The 25,352-nt window shown below is 39.5% G+C and overlaps 1 protein-coding gene across 1 annotated transcript in view; it reads left to right on the top strand.

The window, feature by feature from the left end:
• The window catches only part of LOC122782264 (dipeptidyl aminopeptidase-like protein 6), a 50,540-nt gene extending 27,624 nt beyond the window's left edge, over positions 1-22,916 (top strand). Inside the window, exons 2-8 of the mRNA XM_044046554.1 lie at positions 12,529-12,643; positions 14,692-14,790; positions 18,473-18,567; positions 18,680-18,754; positions 18,845-18,897; positions 19,309-19,390; positions 22,758-22,916. Of these exons, the coding sequence (XP_043902489.1) occupies positions 12,529-12,643; positions 14,692-14,790; positions 18,473-18,567; positions 18,680-18,754; positions 18,845-18,897; positions 19,309-19,390; positions 22,758-22,916 (678 nt within the window). The remainder of the gene's footprint in view (positions 1-12,528; positions 12,644-14,691; positions 14,791-18,472; positions 18,568-18,679; positions 18,755-18,844; positions 18,898-19,308; positions 19,391-22,757) is intronic.
• The last annotated feature ends 2,436 nt before the right edge of the window (positions 22,917-25,352 follow it).

The raw sequence follows: 25,352 nt of genomic DNA, 5'->3' as shown, positions 1-25,352 counted from the left end.
AAATTGTAATGTCCTTGATTTAAATCAGGGTCTCAGGTTGACTTGTGACTCACTCCCGTCTCTATAGAGCATTATTAATTGTGCGCTTTTTGGTTTCCACCTGCCAGTTGTTTTTTTTTACGTGGGAAAGCGTTAAAGATGACTCTATCATTCTAAAGGTCCAGTCTGTAAGAATTAGTGCCATCTATAGGTGAGACTGCAGACTGCATATAACAGACGACTCCTCCTATTCCCAAGTACATCAGGGAGCTGAGGTGGCTTCTGCGTAACAGAGAGGATTCTGCGTTTGTACCGTGCGATTAAGCTTAAAACAAAATTAAATGCAGCGTGAGGTCCTTGCCTGAAGTGCATATAAAAGGCTTATTGTAAGCAAAACAATTTTTAAAGGGATTTAAGCGATAAACAAGTGTATTCACATTTTGCCTTGAAGCCCTGCTCAGTCTTACACAGTTGACCTTTTACTTAATTTGTTGCATTTGCAATTATAAAATTTCTATGGCAGCCCAAATAGACAGAGCTGTTCCCACCTTGTTTAAACATATAATGGTGTAGCCTAGTAGCACGGTAAAATAAAGATAGTATGTATAATGTAACTGTGTGTGTTGGTTCTTATTAGGACTCCGTTGGTTCTTATCTGCTAGTGTTTGCAGGGGCGAGGTGAATTAGAGAAGCTGTAACCCACATATAATCCAGAAAATGCTACCTATCCAGAAATCAGGGTTACATTAACATGCACTGAGAGTTTTATAATTTAACTGAAGCATTAAGTCCAGATATTAAGGGCCGTTGCTATCTGAAAGCCACAGTCACCTGTCTGAGTCTGGTACATGATACATACTCCACTCGTGTCTCGTCAGCTCTGTCACTGTCTGCAGCTCGGCGTGTGTATAGATGTGTTGAAAACTTTGGCTCGGGTTTTATTTATTCATTTCTCGCAGCGTCTGGTTTCAGCTGAATACGTGCATAAAGCTGTGGTAAACCCCGAGAAGAGAGTATGTCACCATCTCCATTGCTAAAGTGAAACTGCGAAGGTTTCATTTTAACACTATTTGTGGTTGTAATGCTTTCATTTATGGCTGGCAGCAGGCACAGGCGGAGAGGCCGGGAGAAGATGAGAGCTGCTGTTGTCACTGCTGGGACAATTATAGCCCTTTTCTGCACTGAAACGTACCATACTGCACAGTATATACTGCTGTTATGGCTCAGCCTGGTGCTCACCTCCATGGAGATATAGAAGTCGTGGATTTGCAGACGGCAAACACTGTGATTGGTTTGTCTGCCTGAGTGACAATGGATCCACATTTGATCCTCTTTGTTTCACTCATTTCACTGTTAATTGTTTAACATTTGTTAGCTTCAAGGAAGGAGACGGACACACACAAACAAAGCAAAACAAATAACCAATAGAAAATAAAACCAAATGTTTCTTTTTTTTAAAAAACAAAACGACAACCGTTTATATTCATCACAATCTTGTTTCCTTTGTGGACTGGAAATGGTTGAGTGCTGCAGATTGAACATGTGCAACAACACGACACAACTTCTACTCTTCTACCTAAATATTGAATGAATCCCATTGTAACCTCACACGTGTTGCCTTTACCACAACAGCCCGTGTGCGTGTGTGTGGTGTCTTGTTTTCATCAACAACTTCACTTTGTTTGTGCACCAAAGACAAAGGTTAACAGAGCCGAGAAGCATCGGCGTGTTTGTGTTTGCCAGGGTGAACTAGAAGGACAGACGTGTACGGAAAGAGTGGCTGTTACTTGCTCTGCACTTTTCTGTCAAGTGACTTCAATTATGTTCTGTAGGTAACGACACGTAACAACACATACAGTACACAGACACACTATCCACTCCTGGGTTCACGTAACTCAGCTTCTGGCACTGACATTACAATTCATGCTGAAAGGTGCTCCACTAGAGTAAACTGTTGTTTACTTGAAAATACATGTCGCATAACAGCTGTTGATTGTCGAGCATTTGGTTCTAGCAGAGCCTTTTAACCATTCTGTTTCCGTCCTGTCGTCGCCGGCAGGATTTGGCATGCATGCTTCTCATTACCATAACTCTTAGACCGATTGTGATATCTAGAAAATTCAAAAACAACCAGAAAGCAGAGATTACTGATCAGGACCATCCAATCACCAGGACGCGTGACGCACGTTTGTGACGTCAGCTTCTTCGATTTAGATTCCTAAACAGTTGAATAACTGTGAAAGTTATCTTGGAAAGGGGGGCAGAAAAAAACACTCACTCTTTGAACATTTGTTGACAATTCTACAGCTATAAAATCAAAATAAATCCAGAATATCATGATGGTCATAAGAGGGCTAAAGGCTTTGTTGAAAATGTGTAAATCCAGAAAGGTTTTTCCTTTACATTCATTCATTCATCAAGCAGCTGTACATCATAACTGCTAGATCATGTAGCAACGCTGCTAAAAGTTCATCAAGGGCCCCGTATTAATATTTGCTTTCAGTGATCAGATTTTATGGACGGCCTTAAGTAGGACTGTTAAAATGTCTTCTGGATGCGTCTCCTGTCACTTGTGGTGTTTTATTCTTAGGTCTGAGTGTACAGATTGTGTGGTGGTCATTGTGCATACCATGGTGGTGGTGTCAGACAACATCAGCTCAGGAGGCGGTCTCTAATTCATTAATTCATCCTGGGCTTGGATGGTGTTCATACATCTCAAGAATGTGGAGAATACACATTGATCTTCAAACCGCCTACAAATGTGATCAGATCTGAGGACGTATTTAGGACGGACTCGGAGCATTCAGACCTGTATTCAGTGCCATCTTCCCATGATTGGATCCCCTTAGGACGTCTTAATCACCAAAAGATGCAAATTAAGATGCGAACAGGAAGAATTAATAATCTGTAATGATGATCAGACAAATTAATTGAATGAATATGGAGTCTGCTGCATGTCCTCACGGACAAAGAAATATCGAGGCAAAACGCTGCAATATTTGAGGTAAATTGGTTGAGGTGCGCTGAAAATACAGTAATTGTTGCACGGGCAGGAAATAATGCAATCTGATATTTGCCCAATTAGGAGGAGGAACTACTATATCTACTTCCCATGTCTTGTGTGCAGCTAGAACCTTCGAATATCTGAAGTGCAGCGCATGGAGAACAGTGCGGTTGTTCTTGAACAACGTTCACATCGAACAAATATGGGGAGAGAGAAGAGAGAAAATCAGATGTCAAACACAAAATTGGTACAGCATAATTCATTTCCTTCAATATGAACTTCGACCCTTCATTTCGTCTTCATTACTGAACAAAGTTATACGTATACGCGTTTAGATTTTTCATTCATGACCGAGGCTCGACTTCCTTTCCCTTTTTTTTTTCTTTTTTTTTCCATTTGGCACAGATTGTCGAAAGAATACCATTTCCTGTTGGATGAGGAGCATGGAAAACATACACTCCCCCATCACTGACATAATAGCGTCAACAATGACCTTGTTCACTGGAAAATATCTGTTTGAAATGTAACTCCAGCGCAGAGAGCCATCACAGGCTCAGGAACTGCTTGTCTGCAAACAGCGCGCTCATGGTTGCTGATCACTCACGATTCTATAAGGACACATACAGTAGAGATTGGCTCCCAGTTGGTGGTATAATATAATTGTGTCCTCACTAGAATACCTCATCTTCAACAGCAGGGGAGAAGTACTGTGTGTTTTTTAAACATCCAGCCTGGATGGAACAAGGGTCACTAATGCATTTATAAAAAGACCTGTTATTAAAGCGAACACCAGATTCTCAGAAATGAAGCCGTGAAATTGTGTTTCAATGTCGAAGGGGTTTATTTTCACTTCCATCTGATTGGTTGCCACATAGTTAGTCATAAGGATAATAATATGTCTCTTATCGTTCCTTGGAATAGATTACATTTCACAGACGGTTTGAGGGTAAATAGGGACAAAGGAGAAGCAGCAAGGGTTACTTTGAACTCATCCATTCTACAGTTATGCAATTTCAGTCAGGATGTTTGGTGCTGTGGTTCCTCTAATGATTAAAAGATACTGTGCCAGTTTTGTCCAGAGGCAGCTGGTAATCCATATCCTCTGAAGAAAAGCGTCAACACGGGCACATTCTATTTTAACGCCGTTTCACATAGTACATCTTCTTCTTACAAAGATGAATGAACCGCCGCAGAATAGCAACTCAGATATCCATGCTTTTGCCTATTTATGTCTCAATCACTCACGTTTCCGACCTTTAAACATTTCTCTTCCTACATCTCCTCACCTCTCTGAGGCAGATGTGCAAATATTTGTTTGCAGAGATTGAGTTGGATTGCCTCCCCATCTGCTTTGTGGGATTTCTTTCCAAACAATTAACTTCAGGAAGGGTCACAGAGGAAATCTACACACTTTCAATCACAACACCGTGCTAAGTTACTCTAGTTACTCTTTAGCACATTGGGAATAACAGATGGAGAGTGATTTAGGCGATGAATAGCGTGTCTGTGTGTCCGTAAGAGAACAGCAATGTGGAATTCTGCTGGAGTTGCGTAAGAGTGGAATAGATATGCAAACACAATATCCTGCTGAACCTGAGCACGTTAGCATGTTAGCAGGCCCACTTTAGCAGGTATAGCCACGCAGAGCTGCAAGCTCTCAAATGACTATTTCCTGTTTGATAAATATCCAATAAAATCGGTCACCGCTGGATTAAAAAACAAAAAGATAATTAATGTTTCTGGGAGCTTTTTTTAAAAAAAAAAAAAAAAAAAAGATTTCCTGTTTGGTCAATGTAAACGCAGCAGTGGTAAGATGATGATGATAAGGAAGCTGGTGTTGTGTCAGAATTAGAACCTCTACGATAATAAAAAGATGAATGTTATCTGCGTCCTTGTGTTTTTAAGCGAGGCTTAAAGGGGACTATTTATTTATTATTATCACTCTTTATTGATAAAGTTTTGCTGTAAGTTAGTGGCTTCCACACTGTGTGAATGTTGTATTTTGTTTCTAGTGTGTTCTTATTTTCATATTTTTACAATCTAAGCAGAGAGGAGCCAGTAATGTATCCATACTGAAAATATGACTAAGACAGTGGCTGCTGGGCTATTTTGAAATGAATATCAACCAACTGTGTGTAATTTAAGGTCAATTTGTCAATATTGACAATACAAAAGTTGACTGGAAGAACGTCGGGCTCTGAGCCATGGAAGAGAAAAGAAGCTTCTCATCCCACGTTTAATAATTTATTCGCAGGTGAAATCGGATAGCGGCATGAAAGGCCGTGGTCTAAATCATTTACTTTTATTTTGACTCGTTATAAAAGAACAACGCAATGCACTTGTCTTCCACTCACTTACTTCAGCAATACATGAAACGTGACATTAGCAGTGAAACCACCAAAGTCGCCAGCACGGTCACCGCTATAGCACCTATAAACACTTAGTAGTTTTAGATAAGTCAAAGTCAAATGAATATGTGCAATACAAAAGGTGTTGCCCAAAAATAACAACAACATTTTAAGTCTTTTGGTTGTTGTTGTTTTATGGCCATAACTTGATTAATTTGGTTTACATTCACCACTTGAACCCAGTTCCAGTTGCTTTTTTTGGCTAATTAACCTATGATTTTATCAAAGATAAAGCTGTTAGCTAGTGAATGTATGAGAGAAAGAAATATTAAGTTCATTGTAGACTGTAGATTTTCAGAGTAGATTCTCAACAAGAGCACTATGTCACATGGGTCTGATGGAGACGACTGAAGGTAAAAGGATTACGTTTTGATTTTAAATTTCCCAAAGTAACATTAAGTGTGGGTCAAATGCAGCCGCTCACATATGAATCAATCCCAGCACCGCCACTTTTTTCAGTAATTTACTCTGTACTTTTACACTGTAATAGCAACATGTAGTTTAAGTTGTGATAAATAAGACAAAACCTCTGGACGTGACTGGACTAGACAGGGTCGTGAAGCATAAATGAAGTTAATTGAGCTTGAGTCGGATTCTAAAGACAGAAAGGCTGTCAGTTTCAGGTGTGGCTCTGTTTCTACTCTCTTGGACCCGAGTTCCGCTCCAGCTCAAAGTCGGAGGCAGAACGATGGAACTCTGTGGTGCAGCTGCTTCGCTCCGTCTCACTCGGAATGAATGTCTCTCAAAATGCGGCACAGATTGATTTAATGTACCTCGGGGCTCAGTTGAACCAACATTATTCAGTTGATCAGTTCAGTACCCAAAGAATGATGATTTTGAGACAATTCAACTGAAGAATTCAGAGAATTCCACTGCCATGCATTTTTTTTTTAGATGTTTTCCGGCTCTTATGCACCTGATTCAAATGTGCAGAGCTTGTTGACAAAGCTGACCGTTCAAGCTCATCCCAAGGACAAGGATTAAGGAACCCTGCTCTAGATAATCAGATCTTGAAAGGTAATTGCAGATTTAGTCATTATCACGTTCGAGCATGGTACGAGCAACTCATGAGTGTGTGATTGTAATGAGTAATGAGAACATGGAACGACCTCTTGATTAGTTCACTGCAGAGTACCTTGGAGGCGAGTTAAAGCTTTCATTTAACTTTATTTATTCTCAACGTACATCTTATGTAGGAATTACTGATTGTTTTTACTTCTTTTTTCCCCCCCAACTTCCCCAGGCGAGAAGGCTTTGAGGTATATTTTAGAGAAAATAGATCCTACAGTTTCATGATTGTGTTCCAGCACTTTTCCCCAATGTCACATGGATTAGATTCCCTCTCCATATCAGAGTTCACCGACAAAGAACTCAGTCTCATCCAAAGAGCATCGTCGGTTTTTCTTGGCCTTTCTTCTGTTAAGTGCAGTCCACATAATCTGAAGTGGACAGAAACATGCTTGTGTCCTGTTATCTATAAACCTAAAGCCAGTTGGCATGAATTCTTAATCTCACTCGTGAATGCTCATGATTTATTGATGCTCTTCCAGAGGAAAAAAGTTTCCCCCCATGTCCAAGTCTACTGCTTCTCTCTGTAGTTTGACTGCTCTCTGACAGGGACTGATATATCATATGTCAAGTGTCGGATGTCTGCAGACAGGTGACGTTTGCTTTTGTTTCAAATGTCTATACAGTACGTCTCATCCCCTTCCTTCCTGGCTTCGTATCTTTGGACTCCCAGGATGCATTTCCCACATGACAGGCAGCAGTAATATTAGTCCCCACTGTTCTGTGCACCAGCCAGGACCATTTTCACTGCAAATTTAACTCAAATAGCTCTCTTGGTTCCCTTGGAAACCAGGTGCTCAGAGATCAGGAAAGATCCATTTCACACTTGAGCTGCGAGCAGAGCGACTAAGAGATGGTTAGACAAAAAGAAAGTGAGAGTGAGGGAGGATTAGAGAAGGAGAGAGGGGTGTTGGGGGGTCGTGGGTGTCAGGGAAGCTTGATCTTAAAAGATGCTTCATTCTCATTGCTCCTTGCACTCAAAATAGAGAAATGCAATGTTGTTGCTTCCTCTCTGAGGATTTTCTACCCTTGTAGTTGTCAAGACCAGAATGCACAGGGTTTTGTTTCGATGTGGCATCTGTATAGACGGTGGAAATGGCCGCAGCTCTCATTTACTGATGCTGCTTTTATTGTTATCGGCTGTGAGATATGCACGCCCGCTCCTCACAGAGAATAAAAGGAGGTCGCCTCGAGCAAGCGGTCAGCGGTCTCTCGCAGATGTCTGAAAACATCGCTGGAGGTCAAGATTTCCTCTTGCACGTTTTCAGAGCTGTTCAGCGAGGTCATCTCAAGAGTGCTCGTGTTTACAGCGGGGTTTGTTAAACTCTTACACAGTCTGAACATCAGGGAAATCAAAGCAGCTGTTTATTTGTGTGCAGTATGTCTCTTTAGGGTTTTTTGATAGCTGGAAACTGATGGTTTTTATACTCTTCATGAAAGCGACCCCTATCCTGAGTGTGAATCTCTCTGTTTTCACACAAGAAAAAACAGTAGTCTGTAGAGAGAAAGCAATCAGAGCTGAGGCACTAACCCTAACCCGCACAACAGTGGACTGTAAGAGAGAATAGTGGGTTTTTTAAACAAGTAATTATCTATATGTAGTAAATATTGAAAAGAAACTGACAGTATTTTCAGTCTTCTGTGTTTGGTTTTGGATTATTTTTCACAACACACCACAAACTTTTCCAAATCTCCACGCTGCCCTCTCTTAAATTGGATTTTCTACACAACCACTGTCTGATTCAGCAGCGAAAGGGAAATTCTTTCTTCAAGAACATGGAAATTTTAACTCACCTGGCGATTCAGCATTTTATTCTCAACCTTCTCTGAGTCGCAAAATTACAGTACCATTCCAATCAGAAGGCAGTTTCACGAAATAAAAGTCTTTTGTTGTCTTGGCTTGTGCAAACTCTAGCTCACACAGATTTGAACAAACACACATCAATTCAAAGGCAGATCTCGTTACTGCCACTGACAGTGTATTATTAAAAACAATTTCCAGTCTTTACAATTCTATTTTATTTTAGATCAATCATTTTTTTTCCCTCCACTTCCTCTGACCCCCAGAAAATATCTCGAATAGCAATTTTCTTCCTACAGTTTTAACTGTGACTCCATTTGGATTGATAGACAGATAGAAACTATATTATATTTCGTAAAACACAGATCTATACAATATTCTCTCTTTTACACAAGGGCAATGAATACCGTAAGAGTTGTTTTTTATCTCACTCATGAAAATATAAGCTTAAATTAAAAGGATTATCACAGTTCAGGCTTGCTTGTCAGAGACACGGAGAGAAATCAAGACATAACATTAGCATGTGCGTGTAACACTAAAAATGAAATGTAGGCAAACATCCATCCATCCATTTATCACAGGGCCACATAGAGACAAACAATCATTCACACACACACTCAGTTAACCTTGGCATGTTTTTGCATATGTGGGAGGAAACTACAAGGAGAAAACCCACGCGCGCAGAGAGAGCGTGCAAACTGCTCACAGAAAAGGTCGCGACACAAACCAGCAACCTTCTTGCTGTGAGGCAACAGTGTGTAACAGTGTGTCATTTTCCAAAATAATAATAAAAAATCATATATTTCAAGCTTGGTGATTTTTGCTGTTGTTGATGTTATTATTCTGCCTTTGTTTGTCTCTGTGAACAGAAATGGTGTAATATGATCGGTACATGCTGCGTCCTATGTTTAAAAACAGGCTCTGGCATGGACAACTATCTGATCTGACTGAGGGAGCATTTGTGTGTATACAGCAGCGGCGCAGGGGCGGGTTAATTCAGGAGTAGAATTCAATACTGAGACTTTTTTTTGGGGGGGTGGGGGGAGACTTCTTTGTGTTTTCAGTCATAGTCCAGAGTGCTCGCACCTTCCTTGCTTTAACTATAGCGCAATGCTGTTGTTGCCTGAAACACATCACTACAACTTCTAAACACTGCTATACTGACAAAACCAGGGGGACTCCTGTGGCGCTGATAGGCTTTAATCAGCATTGTTTGAACTTATTTGACTGCAACAGACATATTTCTATTGTATTTAAAAGTTACACACCAAAGCTTCAAGGCACAATCCTAAATCTTGCTTTAATGTTTTATTGTTGTGCGCCGCAGTAGCTTTTGTTATTTCAGCTGGTGGTTTAAATTGTCGTGGCAGGTGTTCTTGATGCCCGTGTTGACCACAGGAAGTATGATAAGCATCGACCACCCCTCTCTCAACTTAGTGTTTGGTTATTGACAGTGAAGGTTAATAGTCGTATCCTTTTCAGCTAAACGCTCTTCTATTGAGGGTTTTGCAGAGTGGAAAGGCAAACATCTGACACAGTATTTGACTGTCTATTGATCGGAAATGTGAAAAACCTCTGTTTGAATAAGTGGGTTGCGAAAAGTGCAGAAGCGAAGCCACCAGTCACATCTGTCTATATCCAGCATTTCCACTGAATAAACTCCAAGAAGAAAGCTATAATTTCACCTTTTGCCTTATGTTGGATTTCTCATTAGTGGAAAAATGACTACATTTTATTTTCATCGCCTCTCTGGCTGAGAGATACTTCTCCCCCGCTACGTGGCACAAGTCCAGCTGTCACATTTATAGATCTGTACCTCGCAGGTACTGAGCTGCAGGATGCAGGACTGGGATCATTTAAATCACCTACCAACACCTCATAGTTTGCCATTTGCACCCAGGATATACACAGGAAAACAAGCAGGCAGAAGCAGAAATGAGTGTGTTATCTCTATGCCTGTCTAAGCATCTGATTATTTTATTTTTCCCTCGGTCAGAGGTCCGGAGCGATTGCTGATATCAACGGCGCCTTCAGCAGCACGCCTTTCCGATTAGAGTGTGATAACGCTGAGAGATTAATATCTTATGAATCCAGAACACAAGTCTGGGCACCTTATGGTGAAAATCCTTACCTCTGCAGCCATAAATCAGCTTATTGATGTGCCTGTTGTTTTTCTATGTGTACTCACTGCCCACAGTATTGATTAGCTTTGTTGTGAGACAAACTATGCCTAAGTGCCCAGGTAACATAAATGCACACACACACACACACACACTCACACACACAGGTACATTTTAAAAATTTAAACGGAAAGTAACTTGCAATGTAGCAATTAAGAGTCTTCAAGGATGTAAAAGGCCTGCATCAGCCCAAGTGTGACGTCTGCTTCACTCTCACATGGACATGCACATGCAGACACACACACACACACAACCTCATTAGCTTGTAGATGGTTCACTGAGCTGCTGTATACTGTGTAGACCAGGTTTAATTGGTTACAAGGATATCAACAGCTGGAGCGATACGGGTGGCTGGATCTGCTCAGTTTCCTCACTGACTGTGACCAGAGAGATAAGTGTGTGTGCGTGTGTGTCTGTCTGAGAGGATTAGTTTGGCAGAAATGACAGAATGACATCTGATATTATAATAAAAAAAAAATATATATAATAATGATAACGTGCATAGTTATAAATCACTTTAAAATATTTCCAAAGATGCTTTATGGTTAAAATAACGCAGTAGCACCTTTAAAAACGTCACATGGAGGCTTCATTCTTATGATGCTTTCACACCATATGCGATGCAATTTGCTCACCACTACAGCAACCGTGTGGCCCTCTGTGACAAATGTATTTTCAGACTGTATTTAGACCAACATCCTGACTCAGTTTCTGACATAAACACCCGCCGTCTTCACTTGGTCTCGCATGCTAGGGCAGCAATCACATAAATGGATTTAGTGAAGCAAATGATGCAAGATTTATAACTACTGGCATGGTTGTGTTTATTTAATATGTAATGTCATGATGTGGGAACATTTGCACCATATCCAACTCATTTAAGAGAAACACATTTCCAAAATCCACACACTGATTAAGCCACCAAAGCAAATTGATTGTAGTCAAAGTACATCCAGTACATACAGCAACTGGCATGTCTACCATGCCTCTGCAAGAACATGCATGTGCATTATAATAATGGTTGGCACACTCTATTGTTATAGACAATTAAATACGTTGTGCTACTGTCTAATGAAAAACCTTGTCATGCATTCTTGGAGAGGAGAGAAATCTTCAGAATTCTCACTGACAACTATTCATTATTTATTGGACCTAATTAATCTCACTGCAGACATTCTGGGAAAACAACAGATAAATGTTGAATAAGTTAACATTTTCAACGTACTAATATTTAGTCACTCACACTTGCTGTCTATGAGGAAACTCAGTATCGGGTCAAGGTGTGATTGCTCGCTGTAGTGGCAGTGGTGGAATTTAAATAATGGATACATTTGAGACTTTGAAGGGGAATTTTTGAAAGGTTTAGAAAATGAAAGGTTGGTTTTAAGTTTAAAAAATGTGAATAGAGGGCTGAGATAAAAGTATTGTGTCAAATTTGATGTTGACCGGATCCAATATCCATCCATGTCTACCGCTTTATCCTCCACATGAGGGTCGCAGGGCTGGCATGGCACGGCATGGTTATTTTGTGTTTCCATTAGTGATAGTACCTGGTACCTGGTACCTGGTACTTTTTTTAGTACCTGCTCTGGTGAGCTGAGGCCTGACGTCACCAGACTTGCCGGCCATCAGACGTTTGACACAAGAATCAAGCCAAACAATGCCTTGTCTTGTCTTTTTAACTGTAGATCAGTTAAACGTTATGGCAGTTTCATTGGTACTGTTTTGTAATTGACTCAAATAGGACCATCTACCATCTGCTGTTCAGCTCATTGTTCTCCCTCTTGCATCTGCATGGAAGCCACAGCTCCTCTCCAGTTATCAGACAAAGCTTCAGGGACTTTTCCACATACGAGCAGCAGAAGTTAACAGGAGGATGGAGTGTTTCTACACATAAGTAGCTGACTCTACAGCATCTGTCTGACAGAGAGTGAACTGTCCTCCAGCCTCCAACTGTGGCAGAACAAAATGCATCTATCTTATCTATAATGGGACGAGAGCCAACGACACTGCATATGCAGGATTCAGGAGTTTTTGTGTTTACGTGTTTGCATTAGGCGTGATGTATGTCATGTGTATGCTTCTCAGGATCTTGTGGGCAGTGCTCCGCCTCAGAGGAACTGGAAGGGAATAGCCATTGCCCTGCTGGTCATCCTCATCATCTGTTCCCTGATCGTCACCTCCGTCATCCTGCTGACGCCGCGTAAGTTCACGAAACACACACTCATTAACGAGCTATGCTAGTCATGATCCACTGTGTTCGATTATCTTTCCCTCAACATGTCCCAGGTGTTTAAATGGCCATATGTACAGTGGCACCAAAAACAGCTGCACATACACTATTTCAATGCGTGCAGCTTTTTAGATGTGCAGTGTCACTGTATTAATAATGTGTACAGGAAGAAGCTACTTCGTTTGTTTCAGAGGGGCCCAGTTTGACAGGTGACATGAGTTCTTCAGGCATTGTGACTATTTATGTGAAATGACACTCAAAATAGAGATTTTCTGTCATGTCTCACTGTGCATCATTGGTCAAAAGCTTTCACTTACTTTGGTAGCAATAGTTCCCGTTTTAGCTTGGTGCCACTGACTTTTGTTTCAGTGATCCCGCCCCCTTTGTCCCTGCCTCTCACACTATGTTTACCAACACAAAATTAGCATATAATCAAAATGGGAATGTGGAGTATTCTTCATTTTGTCAGCACTTACAGTAAATTTGTAAAGATTTGCATTTAATTAAAAAAACAATTAATTCATGTAACTTTTACTCTGAGTACATTTTAAACAAGGTACTTTTTTTTTACAAACTTGAGTACATTTTTAAACCAGTACTTTACTTGTACACATTTGATCACTATTGTTTTAACATGTAAAAACAATAGTATTTACATGTTACCTCTGGTAACATGTAAACCAGAGGTAACCTCTGGTACCTCTGGTAACATGTAAACAGGAATATAAATATTCAACTGAAATATTGTGTTCAAGTGATGTCTTATTCAGAATAAGACATTAGTCCCACAAGAGGAAAATGTATTTGAATAAGGTTAACAGTCAGATTATAGATGTAGTCACTCGTCTTTATGCTGCACCTTTTTTCTTTGCTTTGTTGTATGGCGTCCTACTTATATTTGCCTTTTTGTGAGTCTTTGCCTCCAAAAACCTCTGATATTTGGAGCCCAGTTTCTTTCTGAGTCATTATTTTTTAATGTCCTCACCTCATCTGGTTATCAGATGTGTTTTATGATTATGTGCGAACGGCCGTTTGTCACGGTGGAACAGGGGCAACGTCGGATAAACAATGTTTCCCCCTGTACATTGCAGCAGAAAACGCTTCATAATGTCTGACAAGGTATTTAGTCACTCGGATTTCTCCACTCAGTCACAGCGTGAAGCCTGCAGAGCAGTCTGTCTGCTCACTGTGTTGCACAGTACGGTCGAGCTGTCAGACATTGTGACAACTCGACTTTCCTGAGTACCACTGTGGCAAACACAGTTAGTGTGGTAAATCACATTGACTAACTCATTTGTGTTCGCCTCGTGACTGCAGTTCAGTTGGCAGATTAAGATTTCGTTCTTGGTTTTAAGTATGGAAGGAGTCGCTCGACTGCTGCTGCAAAATGAAGGAGGCAGTTGGGACTTTATGCTCTTTCAGCAATAGATCAATAGTGCTGGTCCCTCTAATGATTGGCCCTGCTCCAAATCATCTTTGCACCTATAGCGGGAAATAGGTGTTATATCCAGCCATTCTAAGAACGTCTGTCATAGAGAAACATTGACAGTGTGTGGTATGAGGCTGGATCCCCTGAGCAATGCAAATTTACTGCCAAAAAAGTTAAAAAAAAAATTGGTTCTTGTTCTTGTTTCAGAGTATTGAAATGAAATGAAAATTCAAGCCTGACAAGCGTTTGAAGCACAGCCAAAAGTCAAAATGTGAGAAATGTACTGGATTGTCTTTTGCTTTTGTGCATCATCTATCAAATTACACAAGAACCAAGTTGAACATATATATTCAACCTATTCAAAATATTAGGTGTTACAGAAATACTTCTGAAAGAGCCAGAAACGTGATTTTATGCACACATTTGCTCTTTTCACAATTGATTTTGTCCACTGTGTTGTGATACTCATTTTTAAAAAGGTGGGTCCCTCAATAAAATGTTTAGGAAACTCTGCTGTACTGAATGTGAGCGGATGTAATCACGTTCATTTTACGCATGTTCGTGTTTCCTTTGGTGTCGCACTGGACAGGTGAAGACGACAGCCTTGCCCTCAAAAAGAAAGTGACTATCGAGGATGTTTTTGGTCCAGACCTTCACATCCATGACCCCGAAGCAAAATGGCTCAGTGGTGAGTGACCAATTTGTCTTTTAAATGTTTCATATGTCTCTTATGCCAAAAATGTGGGGATTGAGTGTGTCCATAAAAAAAAAAATCCTTATTTTGTTGGTTTATTTAGTGAAAGGAAGTAAATACAAGCCCTGAAGTTGTTGTTTTTTTTATCACATAAAAAGCGGCTAATTATATAGAACTTTAAATTTGGCAACTCTTTAATTGACTCATTAGGAAAGTGTAAAGCACATTTTCTAATGATAAATTCGGTAAACCTCATAGTAAACCTCATGGGCTCCACCAAGCAAATGACTGAGGCTCTGAAATGGAGTTAATTGATGGCTACAAAGCAGAAGACGTAGAGTAGCTTCCAGGTTGAAATTTTCCACTGTGCAATATGAAATTAGACGAAAAAAACCGAAGACCAAGAAACCTTTCAGACGAAACTCTTATGTCTGCTGGGCAGATGAAATTGACGGGGATAAAAGAAAAAACCCTTTGTGACTGCAGAGGAGCTGTAACAAGTTTCTGCTGATGCAGTCAAGGTGATCTACTGTTCAGCTGTCCAAGGTTTACATGGAACCAAACTGCAAATGTAGTGCAAAAGCTGCTGCATGAGCAATAGACGAGGGATGCCCTAAAATGTTGTAACTACGATGAGTATTTTCTTGTTTTTTTTCCACATACTAGTTGGGTGAGCACCACACATTTGCATGTGAAAGTCGTTTTGAATCACGTAGCAGCAAGCTAATGATGGTGTTGGATGTAGGAACCGTGTACACAAAGACGTTAATGATGTTACTCTGTCAAGATTATTACTGGAAGTGACTATGATCGTCTTCCTTCAAGATGCACATTCTACTAGGATGAAACATGATTTTCTTCGTTCTACACTTTATTAGTCAGTACTACTAATTCAGCATGGTGTGCACAAGCGAAGGGTAAGATGGTGTGAGCTGAATAGATAGACAGACAGAGATAAATGGATAAATGGATGGATGGATGGATGGCCTCTGTAACCTTGACATGTCTCCAGCAGGAAGCTCAAATGTTAGAGCAGGTCACTCAGTGCCCTCTGCTGTTCCACTGCAAAAGTACTCAGCGTCGTCTCCAGCTTCTGCAAGAGGAAGACCAAGTGTTGTTTGAAAAGAGAGTGGAAAAAGAAGGAGGATTTATTGTGATTACAAAATAACAAAAAAAGGTATAGTTTCAAACACAGGCCCATCTAATGCATTATCATATATTGTGCAAGTACCTCCAAATGTGAGGGCTAATGAGTCAAAATCCTTAGTTTATTTAAATATTTCATCTATTATTTTGTTTAAAATCGCGTGTAAAATAATGACAGATAGGTAGTCATGATAGACGTGTTTGAAAAAGAGTAGGCAGAAGTATAAACTGAAACTGAAACCCATTTCTATTACACACAACTCAATTTAAAGACTTCTCACCAAATATTTCCATATTTACACTATTTTATACAATGTTCTTAATGAACACAAAGTCTGGCTTTAAACACGACCATTTCATCACTGTCCTGGATTAAACTGCCGTTCGTCATCCTTATATTTATTTAAAACTAGTATTTGGTATGTTTTTTGAACCTGATTTATCTTTTTACTCTGCTATTATTTGCGCCTCCTGGCACACTGTTTCCCTCTTACACTATATCCCTACTGTCTCTCTGAAAACAACGTCTTTATTTTATTTCAAAACAAGTTGTTTCTTGATTTGAATATTATTTGCACTATTTTAAACTGAATCAGATCCGGAAATATTGGAGCTTGTGTCTTAAGATAAGATAAGGTAAGATATTCCTTTATTAGATCCGTTATTTAGAGTTATGTAATGTAATAGAACCCAATAAACACAATGAGGGTCAGGCACTTTTTTGTGCGTGATAAAAAAAAAACTCAAGTCAGATCATACACAAAGTGATCAGGTTTAACATATAGAAACAAATTATGACTCATTTAAAATCTGCTTATTCATCTACAGTTGATGAAGGTGCCCTGGATGAAAACATCCGCAGCACCTGACAGATCCCTTGGCAGTCGGTGGTGTGGTGTGTGGCATTGTGTCTTGTCAGTTAAATTACATACAATCAGCTCTCCATTTGGTGCTAATGACCATCTGATAAGATGCCCAGTGGAACAACTTCACAGTTCAGTAGTGCTCATCAATATTCCGTGGGCTTTATTCCCAGCAGAGTGTAATTGATCCCTGTTGCTCTTTGATCACCGTTGGCCTCTGCAGTCGCTGGACTCACCTCTCGCTCAGTTAGTTACAGAAACAGGTCCAAAGACAAAGGAGTTGGCCTGCAGACTCATGTGGCACGGATCTGTGCTGTAGGCAGGTGTATACACAACTCCTTATATGGGCATCCTGGAGGTGTGTGTGTTTATAGGTCACATATTCAGGCTTTAAAAAATCCTGAGTCAACGTTATGATTTTTCGTCGTGCTATAAAGTAGTAATAATTGTGCAGAAGTCACAAAACTGAACAAAACAAACAAACAAAAAACGTTTTTCTTTTCTTTTTGTTCATTTCAAGGACTTTTTGCTCAGTTGTGTTTATATAGTTGGTGCAAATGAAATAATTGTTTCGTCATGTTGCCTATAGGTTGTGCTGAAAAATAGGGTATAAGAAACTCTATATTGCACATTCTTATAGCCTCTGTATATACTGTATGTTTAAACATAATAATGGAAGAAATGCAGCCAAAATGCTCAGAACTGTGTCGGCTGAATTTATAATCTCTCCCCTTTATTATCTCAGCTCAGATCTACGTATTAAGTGTATTTGGCATAAATTCACTTTCTATCCCAGACCTCCGTGGTCGGGCTAACATATATCTTCACCTGAGTAATTTGCCATTCCACTCTTTGAGACCCAATTTTCTGTTCCCCAAAGTTTAGTTTAAAACCTCCCGAGACAGGCTTTGAATTAGAGGGGTGAAAAATGCACCTTCATTTTCAAACACAGGGATTTTTAGTGCCGAGGTAACTAGAGAAAGCAATTTAGGTTCAAACACATTTAAACGACGAGGTGGTTTAGATAAGGTGACTATAAGGTGACTATCTATGTTACCTGCAGACAGTCGAAGTATCCGACTGGAACATCTCACAGTTTAGTTTAGATATTTAACAATGGATGGATGGACGTCACTGCAGCTACAAAGACACACATGTTCGCTAATACCGAGGGCTTAACAATTTATCGTTTTTAAACCTAAACCACAATTTGAAGTACTGCAATCAGCGAGTTGCTAAGGCTGCAATTTTTGTAGCGTTATCGTTAAATCTTGCAAATAAAAAAAGAACCCACACATGGTGAAAACAATTCATATCTTTAGGTTCTCATCCTTGCAATACAATGCACAGTAGGTAATGTTTAATCGGTCACATTTGTTTAAATCTGGCAGAAGATTTGCACTTTTTATTTCCCCCTTCTGTCCTACTAACAACTCCAAATGATAAGGTTGCGTTATGTGTTTATAGCTTGATTCTATTGCCCCCAAAAGGAGCTTGAGCCAGCAGAATAGCATCCTGGCTTATTAAAAATGCTCAAGGAGGAGGAGGTCAAGGAGGAGAAAAAGACGGTATAGAGACGCTATAAAATGTGATCTGTGAGTAGCCGGTGCAGCTTCTTCTTCCTCCCCACACTCTCTGATGATTATTTTTTTATTTGCCATTTACAGATTATGAGCTTCTGTATCGCGCAAGGGACGGAGATGTTGTCAGGTTTAACGTGGACATGGAGGAGAGAACAGTTATCGTGCCGAACCAGTTGTTTGTGAGTATCATCTTACTTCCGACGCAGTAAATATACATACTGTTGTTTATGTTAAGAGTGTGTTACTACTATGAGTGTGTGTGTGTGTGTGTGTGTTTTCTATCACATTCAGGAGAGATCCAGAGCCGCCAAGTACCAAGTATCTCCAGACATGAAACATGTGTTATTTGCTTTTGACGTAAAACCGGTGAGAAAACTCAGTGTATGTCCACACGGCGTAGAACTTTTTAAGACTTTTATTTTTAATCAATAAAACTGTGACTCTTTGGTTCCACAGATCTACCAACACTCCTATGTGGCCAAGTACATTATTTACAGCCTTGTGACACAGTAAGAATCACCTCATATGTCTTGTGTTATTGTTGTTTTGCCCCTTGTGTGTCCAGATCTCTGGATGGACATTATGTCCTCAGTCAGACCTCATGTCAGCCCCTCTTACCTGCTTTCGGGGCCACTCTGTGGGAGCGTGTTTAAGTTCAATTGCTGCATCACATTAAGCCTGGCCTGTTTTTTTCGCCTTTCATCCATCTATGTCTGCTTATTTCCCCACTCTTCTGTATTTGCAGCGCGCCAAGCAAAGTCAGGCTGTGCTAAAAAAAGTTTGTGTATGATTGATGAGGCCCAAAGTGAGGGAGTAAGCTCTTACTTTGCATTTGTATTCCCGTTACGCGGCACACATTGTGCATGCGGTGTACGTACAGGCGACTAGTAAATTCATTCTGGAATGTGTCGCCTCTACAGGGAAACTTGGCCTCTGAATCCCCCTGAGGTGCATGAAGCTGCCCTGCAGTTTGCCGGATGGGGTCCTCGTGGCCAGCAGCTGGTAAGAAGGCCACACCCTTGATGTTACACATTAAACCGGCGCACATCAAATACTGGGTATCTCTCAGAAGCAGCTTGTCATGGCAGATGAGACTCACTTGTGATGTATGGGTTTGTCACAGTGGAACAGACAGGAGGTTTCTGAATAATGTCATGACTGCTTTAAAGTACCTGAGGTGAGCTTTCTTTGCTTTGCCCTTGACCAAAATAGTTTTTAATTTCACAACAACACATGAGCTAGTGAGAGCCACAGTGGCAGATGGCGTCTTAGTGGCGAAACCCCTGGCCTGGACAGTCTGGGGTGTTCTCAAGGGTGCGTGTGTGTGTTTCTCCGTGTGTGCGTGCGTGCGTGCGTGTGTACTTGCACTGTATGTGTCTTTAGGACCTTTTCTGGCATAAATACTGACCTTGTCAGGACCAGGAGTCCTCATGGAGACCAATATTAACCTAATTAGGGGTTAGGTTAAAGATAATGTTTTGACCAGAGGTGTCAAACTGGCGGCGCGCGGGCCACATGTGGCAAAAAAGTGGGTCTACGTTATCTTTAAGAACATGTTCACGTCTTTATCTCACTGATAGACTTTTCCAACAGGAAACTGAAGTTTCTAAAACCACTCACTCTCCCACACCAAAGTCCATAGAGAAAATCAGTGATTTTAACATCACAGCACACAAAAAACTGGGAAAAACGTCACAGTTTAAAGTTGTACAAAAAGAAAAGAAAACAAACCCGCTCATTGTTTGTGACTTCTGCACAATTATTGCTACTTTATATCACTACTAAAAATGCGATATAAAATAAATCATAACTTTGACCCAACAACGCATAAGAAGACGAAAAAACCTGCAGCTGTTTTAAAGCCTGAATATGTGACCTACAGTATAAACACACACACCTCCAGGATGTCCATATAAGGCAAATTACGATGGCTGCACCTGTGGAACAGATCTGTGGGTTAACTGACGTCCTTGGATTCAACACAAGTGAAACAAATGGCCTTTCTCCCTCCACAAGGTGTGTGGATGGACTATTACATTAAAATATGTCCCACGTTCCAAACTAGCACTCCAAACAGGTTGTTTTTGACGAAAAGGAATAAAACACTCGTCGGGTTTCCACTGACGAGACAAGGCTGGCAGGAAACAAAGTGGAACGGGAGGTCGAGCCCTCATTTATTCACTCTGTGCCAGCAGAGAGAGCTCAGAGAGACATAGAACTGTTGTGAAAGCACATCAGCGAGAGTTGCTCTGTGTCTGCTAACATGGGCACTTGAGTTTGTTTTGTGTTTGTCTATCCAACCATCACCACACAAGCACCTTTTCACTCTTGTTTGCCTAAGGAACAGCTGTGTCCTGTTGTTTTAAGGACATTGCAGAGCCATATATTTGTGAACCATTTGGATACAAATACTAATGTTTATTTCAACTAGTCTTTTTTCAATAGGATTTGTTGACAGTAAGAACATTATCAAATAATCCCTTACCCCTTAATGAACCTTTGACATTTTTGATTCAAGCACCTGATAATCTTGTGGTTTCTTCTCTCATCTAAACAATCCAGTTTCTTTCATTTTTCTTGTCGACTTGGCTGAATTAGTTTTCACACGACAGACATTTCAAGACCTATTACTTAAAAGCATCCCCCTCCTCCAGAATTGCTTTTATGAATTTATTATGTCAATTAGAGATACATTGCCGTGAGGAAATATGAACCTTATACAACATTGAGTGTTTCATCAGCATGTAAAAATGAAAGGTGTGTGGGTGTCACAACGCTGGCTGTGTGCGGTAAGGCATCAGATGTGTAGTGAGAGGAGCATGGAGATGAATTGTGCCGCACTCCCCTCACTAAATTGCAGGCAATTACTCTGCAATCAGTGAGACTGTGTCGACAGATGCACGCACACAAACACACACCTGAGAAAGAGGTTATATTCATATAAAATAAGGGGCATTAAGAGAAAAAAATTGGACACTTGTACTTACACGCGCACGCACGCACACACCAACACACGCATGCACTTGCGAACATGAATTACAAATCCTGCATTTTGAGATCCACAGGTAGCACTTCTTTGACGTTACTGCCACTCTCATCGCTCCACACTTAAAATAGCTCCTCTCCTCCTTCCTTTTCAGCTTTCTCTCGCTTACTCTCCCTTTTATAAATTGAAAAGATTTAAAAGTCAAGAGATTACCAACTTCTTGACAGATTAATCTGGTTTTCAGAGGCCATTCAGGATCGGCTGTGACTAAATATATGCTATAATAGGTTTTCTGCCTGATGAATGTTTGAGACTGGAGACATCATCATTCATTTGGAGTTAATATTGTGCTGGTGAATCAAGCTTTCTTAGGTTGAATTTTGAGGATTCTCGTGGTGGCAAATAAAAATATTAAATAGAATGTTTTTGTAAAAAATAACATTACATTTTTCAGTTTTACTCTTTGAAAGCTGCCATGGCACTTCTACATTTACCACCCACCAATTCCTCTGCTTTTCTCCGCCTTTATTGATCTGTGTTTCTTAGACGTTGATCCCAAAATATAAAACCTTTTCATTTCTTAACAGCAGCCACAGATCTGAGTAAAAGGGTTAGCCAAAAGTCTTTCTTTTCTTTTTCATTCGTCTGTGAATTGAGGCTTCGATTTAACTGAGGGGGTTTTTTAGCTGACAGTGCTGTCACAGAGAGGGCTTCAGATGCCAGTCAATTCCACATTCATCTCCCATACAATGCACCAGATGAGGCAGTGAAAGTGACAGTGGACTGACAACGGGATTTAAAGGTCCAGTGTGTGAGAATAAGTGACATCTGATAGTGAGACTGTAGGACTCCTCCACTCGTAAACGTCATGGTGGCCCCAGTAAAGCAGGGCCCAAATGTACATGTAAAAGCCTTATTCTAAGGCTAAAACAAACAGGGATTATACACTTATTAAAAACTCTGAAATGTTACACACTGGGACTTTAAAATCCTCACACTCATCTGCCAGCGTTGTGTCTTAATTCCGGCATGCATTACCATTCATGATGTTGATGCCAGGGGCTTAAATCGTCGTCCACCCTGGGGACACAGCATAACGTCTCAATAAAACCTTGAGAATAAAACATTTTGCCTCCAGTAATGTGTGTTTGTGTGTGCACACGTCTGTAGGAGGCTGTGAGGGCAAATTGTGATTCAAACCTATCTTTGTGAGGACTTTTTTTGTCTGGTTCTTTCAACTTCAAAAGGCTTAAGGCACAGATAAACAAAATGTGAGACACAGAGGCTGAGGTAAAACTCGCCATGCTTGCCACTGCAGGAAATTAGAATTGCACTGATAGAAGACAATAATGATTGAAAACTGCTCTGCCTTTCCCTGTCCAGATCTTCATATTTGAGAACAACATCTACTACAAAACAACAATAGAGAGCCGAGCAATCCGCCTGGTTTCCACTGGACAAGAGGGAGTCATCTTCAACGGCCTCGCTGACTGGCTGTATGAGGGTAAGTATAAACTAGAAAATTATGTGGCAAAATTTTGATCGCGCCTGCTTCTTGCTGCCGATTTTGGGTGGATTGAACCTTTGATGTAAAGATGTTCGGGGGCCAATGGACACTTCACACCTTTTTTTAACAGTAACTTTTACATACAAATTAATTTTTTAATTAAACAGTGTTTAATTAATACATTTTTGCCAAATTTTGAACGACATACTAAACTGACATTTTTGTCAAATTTTGGACCACATACTAAACTGTGACATTTTGTCAAATTTTGGATGTCAAATTTTAGACTATATACTTAACTATGACATGTTTGTCAAATTTTGCACCACATACAAAACTATGACATTTTTGTCAAATTTTGGACCATATGCTAAACATGACATTTTGTCAAATTTTGGACCACATACTAAACTTTTACATTTTGTCAAATTTTGGACCACATACTAAAAATTACATTTTGTCAAATTTTGGACCACATACAAAACTATTACATTTTGTCAAATTTTGGACCACATACTAAACTATTACATTTTTGTCAAATTTGGACCACATACTAAACTATGACATTTTGTCAAATTTTGGATGTCAAATTTTAGACTATATACTTAACTATGACATGTTTGTCAAATTTTGCACCACATACAAAACTATGACATTTTTGTCAAATTTTGGACCATATGCTAAACATGACATTTTTGTCAAATTTTGGACCACATACTAAACTTTTACATTTTGTCAAATTTTTGGACCACATACTAAACTATTACATTTTTTTTGTTTTTTGTTTTGGAATTTTGGACACATACTAAACTGTGACATTTTGTCAAATTTTGGACCACATACTAAACTGTGACATTTTGTCAAATTTTGGATGACATACTAAACTATGACATTTTGTCAAATTTTACACTATACACTTAACTATGACATGTTTGTCAAATTTTGCACCATATACTAAACTATGACATTTTTGTCAAATATTGGACGATATACTAAGCTATGACATTTTTGTCAAATTTTGAACAACTTACTAAACAATTACATTTTTGTCACATTTTGGACGAAATACTATACGATTACTTTTTTGTCACATTTTGGACAACATACGACATACTAAACTATGACATTTTGGTGACTTTTTGGACAACATACTAAACTATGACATTTTTGTCAAATTTTAAACAACTTACTAAACAATGACATTTTTGTCACATTTTGGACGACAAACGATACAATGACTTTTTTGTCAAATTTTGGATGACATACTAAACTATGACATTTTACTCTGAAACTTGCGTGGTATAGTGGGGTAGTGGTTAGTGGTCTTAACTATGTTACTAAGAATGTCCTGTGTTCAATCCCATGTCTAATTTTTTTTTCTATGTACGAATGTCTCCCATGCCTTACTAAGCATTGTGTTTTAGTAAGGCATGGGAGAGACAGGGAGCTCATACAAAATATATCCCACAAGATCCCAGACCTGGAATCGAACACAGCACTTTCTTACAACAAGCACCAATGGTGACAACTACTAACCACTACATCAACATGCCACTAACAGTAAACAGTCAAATGGCCTAAATGACACAAAAAAGTCATAGTTTAGTATGTCATCATAAATTTGACATAAATGTCATAGTTTAGTATGCCGTCCAAAATGTGAAAAAATAGTCATAGGTTAGTATGTCGTCCAAAATGTGACAAAAAAGTCATACATTAGTTTGTCATCCAAGCATGTCTTCCAAAATAACACAATAAGTTTTGAGTTTCTTTTGGAAGTAGGATTTGAATTGGCTCTCCCTAAGGAAAGCTGATTCAGAAGGAGGTGCCTTAGACCACTCAGCCGAACTTAGAGGAAAGAGTACAGTTGCATGCTATGTTATCAACTTGATATACACTCATGTTAAACATTGAAATATAGTATAGGAAATAGTATGTTGTCCGGAACATCCAAAAACTTGTCGTCCAAACTATCTCAAAAAAGTCATAGTATAGAATGTCGTCCAAAATGTGACGAAAAAGTCATGGTATAGTAAAAAAAGTCAAAAAAGTCGTAGTATAGTATGTTGTCCAAAATCAGTCAAAAAAGTCATAGTATAGTATGTGGTCCAAAATCACTCGAAAAAGTCATAGGTTAGTATGTCGTCCAAAATCAGTCAAAAAAGTAATAGTATAGTATGTCGTCCAAAATCAGTCAAAAAATTTATAGAAAAGTATGTCGTCCAAAATCAATCAAAAAAGTAATAGTATAGTATGTCGTCCAAAATCACTCAAAAAAGTAATAGTATAGTATGTCGTCCAAAATCACTCAAAAAAGTCATAGTATAGTATGTCGTCCAAAATCACTCAAAAAAGTCATAGTATAGTATTTCGTCCAAAATCACTCAAAAAGTCATAGTATATAGTATGTCGTCTAAAAGGAGACAAAAAAGTCATAGTATTGTATGTTGTCCAAAATCACTCAAAAAAGT

The sequence above is a fragment of the Solea senegalensis genome, linkage group LG1 (assembly GCF_019176455.1).
Source record: "Solea senegalensis isolate Sse05_10M linkage group LG1, IFAPA_SoseM_1, whole genome shotgun sequence".
Taxonomy (NCBI): domain Eukaryota; kingdom Metazoa; phylum Chordata; class Actinopteri; order Pleuronectiformes; family Soleidae; genus Solea; species Solea senegalensis.
This window is presented reverse-complemented; position numbering and strand designations above follow the sequence as displayed.